The sequence below is a fragment of the Cervus elaphus genome, chromosome 12 (genome assembly GCF_910594005.1).
Source record: "Cervus elaphus chromosome 12, mCerEla1.1, whole genome shotgun sequence".
In the NCBI taxonomy this organism is placed as follows: domain Eukaryota; kingdom Metazoa; phylum Chordata; class Mammalia; order Artiodactyla; family Cervidae; genus Cervus; species Cervus elaphus.
In genome coordinates this window covers 78,851,551-78,860,958 of record NC_057826.1, presented here as the reverse complement: position 1 = coordinate 78,860,958, position 9,408 = coordinate 78,851,551, and the positions used below count along the sequence as shown (strand labels likewise).

The 9,408-nt window shown below is 47.0% G+C and overlaps 1 protein-coding gene across 2 annotated transcripts; it reads left to right on the top strand.

The window, feature by feature from the left end:
• Positions 1-1,172: 1,172 nt before the first annotated feature.
• On the top strand, positions 1,173-9,315 carry HOMEZ (homeobox and leucine zipper encoding). Of its 2 annotated transcripts, XM_043920587.1 has the most exons (3): positions 1,173-1,376; positions 6,150-6,232; positions 6,618-9,315. In XM_043920587.1, exon 3 carries the CDS (start codon positions 6,650-6,652, stop codon positions 8,204-8,206), a length of 1,557 nt encoding a protein of 518 aa, XP_043776522.1. In that variant the 5' UTR covers positions 1,173-1,376; positions 6,150-6,232; positions 6,618-6,649; the 3' UTR covers positions 8,207-9,315. The 2 variants fall into 2 exon arrangements, with proteins under 2 accessions (XP_043776522.1, XP_043776521.1); XM_043920586.1 differs by lacking the exon at positions 6,150-6,232.
• The last annotated feature ends 93 nt before the right edge of the window (positions 9,316-9,408 follow it).

Below are 9,408 nucleotides of genomic sequence, written 5' to 3'. Positions count from 1 at the left end.
TAGGAGTTGGGATTGTTACCAAATGTATTGAGAGAAGGGAGGAAGGGGCAAATGCAGAGTCAACAGAAAAAGCTGAATTAGAGATACATTTTTCATGCTTGGCAACCTTTAAAGAGCTCTAGACCTTAGTGTGGAGCAATGAAGAATCAGAAGTCTCAGTTATGGTTGACTTTTTAGAGGGTATATGGGGAGTGGCAAAATCTGTGGAATACAGGGCACCTGTCTGAAACTGTTTAATAAGTTATTGTAAGTATATAAGCTATTGTGACCTAAATAAACAAGAGAAGACTATCATGAGAACAGAAGAGTCACTTCATAAAGTATTGTTCCCAAGTTTTGGTCAGAAGACTAAGAATCCTAACTATACAAACTTTTGGCCCAGAATTTTGGAGTGTGTGGAATACTGAGTCGGTGGGAAGTCCATTTTATTTTAATCCCTTTCTTGACAGCAAAACCAAGGCCCCCCTAACATGAGGCACAGCTCCAGGCAGTCTTTACTAGGGCAGAGGAAGGGCCTGGGGAGCCTGGCAAGACCTAATGAAGTGACCCCCTCTAGAACTTCATCTTTGAGAACACCTGTCTGGTGACAACTGGACCCGGGAAGCGGCGGAAGGTGCCAGGCTGATAGGATCCTCATTTTTCTGGGTGGCCAAAACACTTGATCCATCTCGAGAACAAGTTAACGGTTGCTCTAGGCGCTTCGTTTACAGTTGACGCTGCTGACGGCGGTTTGACCCTAGGCTGGGAACGCTTGTCTCCTGTCCGAGGCTGGCAAAGGGATACTGAAAACGTCTTCCTTCCGGAGGAAACAAATGGGGAGTAGTTGTAGGCGGTTTGGACAGTTCAGCAAACTCCTTTGAATTTCTTGGGGAATTCCAGGAGGAACATTGCCCAGCGTACCCCCGAAGATCCGGCGCCCACAAGGCGAGGGTGGGAGGGGGTACTGTTCACGGCATCCTAGCCCGGGGGGACATCTTCCCTGCCCCATGTAGCCAATCGGCATCCCGGCTGAGGCCCACGCAGCCAATAGCCGACTTCAGCCGAGACCCACTCAGCCAATGGCCGGCCCAGCCCGTTCCGCAAGGGCCCGCCTGCCTGCGCCCACCAATCAGAACTCTGGCCACCTTGGCACCACCCCTGGAGTCCACCCCACCCATCCGCCCCGCCTCCAACTCGCTGGAGCAGGGCTGGGCTAGACGGGCGCGCTCTCGGGGGCGGGGGGGCAGTCCCGGTCCTGGCCTTCCGCGCGGGTGGGCTCGGAGCAGGCCGCGCCGGGCAGCAACCCCACTCTCACCCCGGAGGCCCCCTGCCCTTTCTCCCCCTTTCCCCCTGGCCCATGGTGCGAGGCTGGGAGCCGCCGCCCGGGCTGGACTGCGGTGAGTGATCCCCAGCCCTTTCGACTTCCCTTTCCAGTCCCTGTTACCATCTCCGACCTCCAGAGCCCCATCTCCGCGCTGGGGGGAGGAGGAGAATTCTAGGCTCGAAGTGGTCCGGTTCTCTCTCCATTCTCCTCAGGACTTTTCGGTTCCCTGTTTTAACTGGGGGAGGGTGAGTGGGTGTGTAGGAGGAAGGGAAGGCCGGGTTGGGACGCCCTTGGCGAGGGGAGGGTTGAGATTTGCCTGCTCCCTGGGGCTCATCGCCCCAAGTGCAGCAACTTTTTGTTCTCTGACCCAGTTTGGAGCCTTCTAGACTGCCTGCGAAATGGAGGATAGGAGAAACGTTTCCTTCCCAGGCCTCCCCTCCTCCCCTCCATGACTGCCTCCTGGCGACTTCAACACACGTACAGAAACCTGGCCTTATTCCTGGGGTGCATGGCCTTTGGGAATGAAAGATTTGAGAGAAACTGCCCCTTCTCACCCCTACCCAGCCATACTCAGAAAACCAACCAGAAAAGTGAGAACCTGAGTCCTCAGAGGTTCCTGGTGTTGCCAGTCTCTCTAATCAGAGACTTCTAAACAGAAAGAAGACTCAAGCTGAGACCTATTTGGTAATGTGGACCCAGATGATATATTTTATATGAACCCTCTTCTCACCATATATTTGAAGGGCTTTTTATGCTGAGGATAGGTAGGTGGCAGTAATTAAAAGTAAGCCAGTTAAAGTTAGGAATTTTTTAAATGATGCATACATATCCTAAGCATTGTCATTAAAAGTATTCATCTCACCAATTTCTTGGGTAAGTGTCCCAGCGTTTTCTTTGTGTTGCTGATTGGCAGTCCCAATTGTCTTTCTTTTTTTTTTTTTTCCAATTGTCTTTCTAATATCAACTACATAAGCAAATCTCTAATCTGGCTGCACCCTGAGAACTTTTTAAAACTGCTTACATCTGCCCCAATCCAGGCTAAGTCAGAAGGAGGAGGTGGGTGCCGTGGGTTAAGTTTCCCCCGGTAATTTTTCTAATGTGCAGTCAGACTGGAGCCACTGCATCATCATCTGTGATTTCCAGGTTTGGTTTCTTTAAAGTGGAGTCTGAATTTAAACACTTTTGAAGCAATATGAGTGCAGAATACTTCTGAGATTTTAAAGTCTCCTGCCTCTCCAGTCTTTTACAGTTTTCTTCCCTACTCCCAACTCAACAATTTTTTTTAAATGTGCATTTCTTTGTATTATGTCTTTCCAAAGCATGACTTTTTTTTCCCCAGAAACAATTCTTAATGCACTAATTTTCATAGGTTTACAGAATGTTTAATTATATAGAGAAAAACAAGGGGCATAAGCAGGTTTGGAATCACACACAACTGGCCGCAGCACACAGGGCAGCTGAAGGAAGCAGATGACTTTGCCATGCTAGACTAGGCTACCAGCCTCTAGTGTCCAGTGCACTGTGGGTATTGATTATGTCATCCAGTGGGGGTCAGTTAAACCAAGCGCCTGGGCCAACTGAATATCTTTCGCTTCTACTCTGTTCAGCTAATAGCTGAACCTAGTACCTAGTCCCTTCTAAACTAACTTACGTTCTCTTTCAGCCTTCCAACCACTCGTTCCATTCATTCATAAACGGTTTTCTTAAAGCAGCTATGACCATTGCCTTTATTAAGTTGGGAGGACATAGGACAGAGTTTCTAACAGGGGCTTCTGGACAATCGGTGAACCCCCTGAGATTATAATTTATCATCTCTAAGTTTGAATGTTTGGGGGGGGGGTGCGAGGTAAGTCACAACTTTCTGAGAACCTCTAACTTCTTATTTTCAAAGAGATTCATGATCCAAAAAGTGAGAAGCACATGAATTGAGTATCACTAAATGTCCTTTAAGGCCCCGAAAACTATGACCAAAACACATTTCATTTAGAAACTCTTCAGTTCTCTGAATAAAGACTTAGGGAATTTAGCAGGCTCATATCTGGTCTTCACTTGAACTGTCAGCTGTTTTAACCATAAACCTAGACTCAAGACTTTTGTTTTTGGCCATACCATGCCGCATGTGGGATCTTAGTCTCCTGAGCAGTGGATCACACTCATGCCCCTTGCAGTGGAGGTGTGGAGTCCTACCCACTGGACCACCAGGAAATTCCCAGCCTAGGCTCAAGTTCTGAAGATCTCTTTCTCCTAGCCTCGTGTGAATACCTACACTGGAAGTTTAAGGCAGCCCATTAATTCTTTTCTGCCTTTTGTCCAGGGGTATGGAAAGCCCAAAGGGAAATAAGGGTGTTACCCTGACTCTGTACTTCTTATTAGTGACTTTTAAGCAGCAGCAGGGCATATCTGGCAGGGTTACAAATTTAGTAAATTCAGAATTGATAGTACCACCACCACTGACACCTTTGCCCAGAGGAATCCTTATTTCTCCAGCTCTGATTTCATTCTTTTTCTACTTTCTCCAAATGAGGTACAAGGTCACAAGGTGCTATAGTGTCTTCACTGTGGTTTTGGTTACTGTAGGATCTACCCTCCTTGTCATAGTTCTCACGAGCCACTCCCTGGTTCTAGTTTCCCCCTATGTCAAAGCCAGATTCTTCCAGGGAGGCACCATTCTGTATCAAGTCTTCCACAACTTGTGTTTTGTGTTATTGAAGAAATGTGGATATATGCAGTACACCAAATACCACCTTTGCAGTACTGTTACACTGAACTATCAAGCCATGAGAATCTTAAGGATAGCAGACCACACGAATGAAAGCAACCTGTTTCCTTGTAGGCTTATAGCTGCACCTGCCTTATTCCCTGTCTAGCAGTCTTCATCCTCATGCTGGACTGCTTTATTCCTTGTGCTGCCTTTTCCTCACATCTAAACTGTTACCGTGACCTTAAAAAACCAGGGCACAAATAAGGTTGAATGGGTGTTGAGCGTTGGATCAAGTATTCTCCAGTTTAGATGTGGTGGTGTTCCTGGTGGGCCACAACTTCCAAATGGTGGTTTTAAGTACCTGGCCATGTAGGCACTTCCTCACAGCCACTCAGCTGTGTCTTGAGATGAACCTGTTGGGTAGCAGCAATCAAAAAGGATTTATACCTAAATTATAGATTCAGTTCTAAAGCAGTCATTTTGATACTTTTTTAAAAAGCAGCAAAATCCTTTCTGGAATTATATCCAACTCCCCAAATATAAAGTACAAAATCAGAAACCCTGGTTGCCCCCACTGTTCATTAGAATTAGGACCCTGCAATAACAGATTGGATACAGTAATTTAAAATATTCCATCTTCGTCTCACTTCCCCTGTTGTCTAGGAGGAGCATTACCTTATATCAGAGTCACCCCATGAGGCTGAAGCAATGATAAAAAGTCTAATTTATTGAGTCTTTACTTTAGTATAGGCATCATGTCAGTTGCATTTTTTTAGTCATAACCTTACAAGGTAGATGCTGTTATGACCTTTTATTCTGATGGGAAACTAAGGCTTAGCAAGCACTCTCAGGAGTGGTGAAGCTGTGATTCCTCTCAGATCTGTCTCACCCCAGACCTCTACCTCGAACAGCTCTAGGCCCCGCCTATACGACACCTAGCACACAGCAGGTGCTCTGTAAAAACATATAACTTTACACATGCTCAACATTATCTTCAGTTTTTACACATGAGGAAACTGAGGTTCCTGTAAGCTCAGACAGACCTGGGATTCAAACTTCCTGTGTAATGCTGGCCTTAATCACATTCGTATCCACTATGCCATGCTGCCTCCACTTACCCTCTGAAGGTTCTCACACTGCATTGCATTCACGGTCTGCATGGCCTTCAGTTTAAGATTTTCTTGTTAAAAGGGAATGGTGACATGCATCATAATGCTGCCAAATTTTTCTGTTCATCATATAAAATTTCCAATATTACACTGCTATACCTGTAACTTTTACATAGGCATGCTGTCCTCTCCGTAATGTATTAGAAGGACTATTTGTAAACTCAGATGGGAGTCCTCAAAAAGTAAATGACAGATAATGTTAGTCTCTAATGCCCACACAGGGAGCATTTAACAGGGAGTCGAGTTAAAACTGTCACCAGGGAAGTCCCTGGTTGCCCAGTGGTTAGGACTCAGCACTTCCAATGCAGGGGGCATGGGTTCAACCCTTGGTTGAGGAACTAAGATCCCCATAAGCCACGTGGCAAAAAAACAAACAACTGGGGCCCAGAATTTTTCTGGGAAACAGCTTGGGCAGGTTTCCAGGAATGAAGCATAGTCAGAGGCTTTCTCTGCGGTCCCCACACCCATGTTGAGCCTGGGAGCCCTGGTGCCACTGGGTAGCTTGCAGGACAGTTTATAATGAGCCTGCCCACCTGGTTCGAAGAAGAAAGCTGGACTGAAGAGATAAGACCTGCAGGGCTCCAGCCCTGTGTGTGTGTGTGGAGGGCAGCAGGGGGAGCTGTTAAGGTCTGAGGGAGCTCTCCAGGCTCCCTGGAGAGAGACTCAGCAGTTGGAAGAGATAGGCTGGGAAAGAGGGGAATAACCTTTGTTCTGTGGATGTCTTGGGGAAGGAAACATTCACCTCCCTCTACCGTCTCCGGACCAAATCCAAGGGGAACTCCATTCATCCCAGATCACTTGACCCATCTCATCCTACTGAGACTTAGGAAAAAATAAAACTATCAATCACCTTCCCCCAACATTCTACCACCAAGAAGAAAAGAAAAGGGAGCTGGGTAGAGGGACAGTGCTGTGTTCTACCTTCTCTACCTTCTAGATTGTCACAAATTGTATTCCTAATCTTTCCACATTCTAGAGCTAATCTAGAGATAACTCAAGAAATAATCTGCTAGGAGCTAAAGTGTTCTGAGATTACATACATCTCTTTGGGTTTTCTAGGTGAGTCTTCATTCTGTCACTCTTGCTGCATGAACTTAGAGAGTGAATTTGAATGGTAAAGATAAAGGCTCTAAGGATGTTTTCCTTTTTTTTAACCTCAGAAGTGAGATTATCATCCTGGTGACAACACTCACTAGTTTTGTGACTTGGAATAATTTAACTTCTCTGGACTTTGGTTTTTTCACACCCAGGGGGAATTATAGCAGGCTCTGATGATTTATAAGGTTATGAAAATTAAGTGAGAAATTGTTAAGCACTTTAAAAGCAATCCAGCACAGTACACATAGAAAATTGTTTTTGGAGTCCAGTGTTTTGTTTGGTAGAAATTGAGCAATGGCCTGAAAGGGGAACCCCAGTGATTGAGCTGTTTCTCTTCTTATTACAGCTATCTCTGAAGGGCACAAATCAGAAAGCACCATGCCTCCTAATAAAGAGGCCAGCAGTCTTAATAGCTCCCCTGCGGGCCTCATCTGCCTCCCTCCAATCTCTGAGGAGCTACAGCTTGTGTGGACCCAAGCAGCCCAGACCAGTGAGCTGGACAGCAATGAACACTTGCTCCAAACCTTCAGCTACTTCCCCTATCCCAGTTTAGCAGACATTGCCCTTCTTTGCCTACGCTATGGGCTGCAGATGGAGAAAGTCAAGACTTGGTTCATGGCCCAGCGCCTTCGCTGTGGCATTAGTTGGTCATCTGAAGAAATTGAAGAGACTCGAGCCCGAGTAGTCTACCATCGGGACCAACTCCATTTCAAATCCCTTCTCTCTTTTACTCATCATGCAGGGCGGCCCCCAGAGGAAGTGCCTCCTTCTCCTGTGCCACCTCCGGAACAAGCTGGTCTTGGAATAGTGCCCCTGACTCTTAGCGAGCCCACCCAGATGAAAGGATTGAAGGTAGAGCCTGAGGAGCCACTGAGTCACCAGAAAGCAAAGGAGCCCCTGATGGTGCCTGGCAGTGGGGCATTCCCCCACCAATCGCAATTTTGGCAGGATCATCAATGCAGTGGCCTCTCTAAGGAGCAGGCAGGCAGGGGTCCCGACCAGCCACACAGCCTAGGTACTGCTTCCTGGAACCACTCCACAGCTGTCCAGCAGCCCCATGCTCGGGATAAGCCCCGACCCATCTCAGTACTTGCCAGTGGTTGTAAGAAGGAGTCAGCACCTAATGTGACTCCTCCTTCCTCTACCTCTTCTTCCTCTCTCCAGGGACTGGCTAATGGGGCTCCTGCCACCGCTAAGCCCCTGCAGCCCCTGGGCTGTGCCCCACAACCACTGTCACCCCATGAACAGGCACTACCCCCGCAGCTGGAGCCAGCCTGGCCCCAGGGGCTGAGGCATAACTCGGCATCAGGTAGGGTTGGCCCTGCAGAGTATCTTTCCCCAGACATGCAGCGCCAGCGAAAGACCAAGCGCAAAACCAAAGAGCAGTTGGCTATCCTCAAATCGTTCTTTCTACAGTGCCAGTGGGCACGGCGTGAGGATTACCATAAATTAGAGCAGATCACTGGTTTACCTCGGCCTGAGATTATTCAGTGGTTTGGTGACACACGCTATGCCTTGAAGCATGGGCAACTAAAATGGTTTCGGGACAATGCAGTACCTGGTGCCCCTAGCTTCCAGGATCCAGCAGTTCCCACACCACCTTCAACCCGCTCCTTGAATGAATGGGCTGAGACACCACCTCTGCCAAATCCCCCGCCCCCACCGGATATACGACCCCTGGAGAGGTACTGGGCAACCCACCAACAGCTCCGGGAAAGTGATATCCCTCAACTGAGTCAGGCATCAAGGCTTAGCACCCAGCAGGTACTGGATTGGTTTGACTCTCGATTACCTGAGCCAGCTGAAGTGGTGGTCTGTCTAGATGAAGAGGAGGAAGAGGAGGAGGAGGAACTGCCAGAAGATGATGAGGATGAAGAGGAGGAGGAGGAGGATGACGATGACGATGATGACGATGATGTGATCATCCAGGACTGAGTGGGAGGCTGGGGGAGGGGAGGTCTGTTACTAAAAGACAAACCAACTTAGTAACTGTTTAAACAAAGAAACCACATTTTTTTTTAACTTACCTTGTGGCAAAGAACTGAAAAGCTTTGTGTTCTTGAGTGTGGGGGACAGGGATACAGTAAGGGTAGACCAGAAAGGATGACCATGGAGTACAGAATGAAGTGGGGATCGGATGGGCAGAAATCTAGGCCTCCAGTCTCAATGAGGGGCTTGCTACGAGTCTGGGAAAAGGCTCTTGCTCTTCTCGTATCCCTGTTCTTTCCCCTTACTGTTCTACAAAGAGGCGAGGCTTTGGCCCATGGCCATGGAGTTCTGGAAAGGAGTAAAGTTTCTAGTATGACCCCAGTCCCAGCATTTTCCCTGAATATAAGGCTGCCTTGTACCCCATTTCTCTCTGAGCACAAGTTCATGCATAATGCAGCTAAGAATCTCAGTTATGTCCCAGCCAATCACAAATACTTCCTCTCCTCATACCAGCTTGACTTTGTATGTTTTCCTGCTGCTTTATTGAATCACACAGGGAGCAGAATGTTTTCATTTCAGATACTGGGACCACTATGCCTTGTACCTTTCCAAAAATCCCCATTCTGTTCACTGTTTGTCTCAGGGTAAATCTTCCCCCCGGAGCTTGTGAAAAAGTTTAATAATTGGGTGGAGAATAATTTAGACTGGATATTTATTGGAGGTGGGAATTAGGGGAGATGTCCTTTTAAAAAAGTAGAATTATAGATTACAGAGGGGTAGAGGAGAGGGAATGGTATCTGCTGTTCAGAAGGACAGTACAGATAGATTCCAGGTTTGGTTTTACAAACCTGACACTCCCTCCTGCCTAGTCTGACAGAAACTGGTTTTTTAATCTTTTTGGTGTTGGTTTAATTTGTGTCCAGAAAAGAGACTTTACCCCCTGTTTATAATATCTGTCTTGGGGACAGAAGTCCTTATGTTTTAGAGTGGTTTTCATCAGTTGGGTTCAGATATAAAGATATCGGTGGGTTAACCATCTAGAAATAAAAGAGTGGAAGCCCCAAATTGCTAGACTAATAATAAAAAGGCCAAAAATAAAATTGTTTCTCTCTCCACTTCGCCACTTCTCTGGTTTAAAGATTAATGGAACCAAATCCATCCACTTTCTAATTTAGCATACTTTTTATTTTCAAAGCAGCAGGATATAC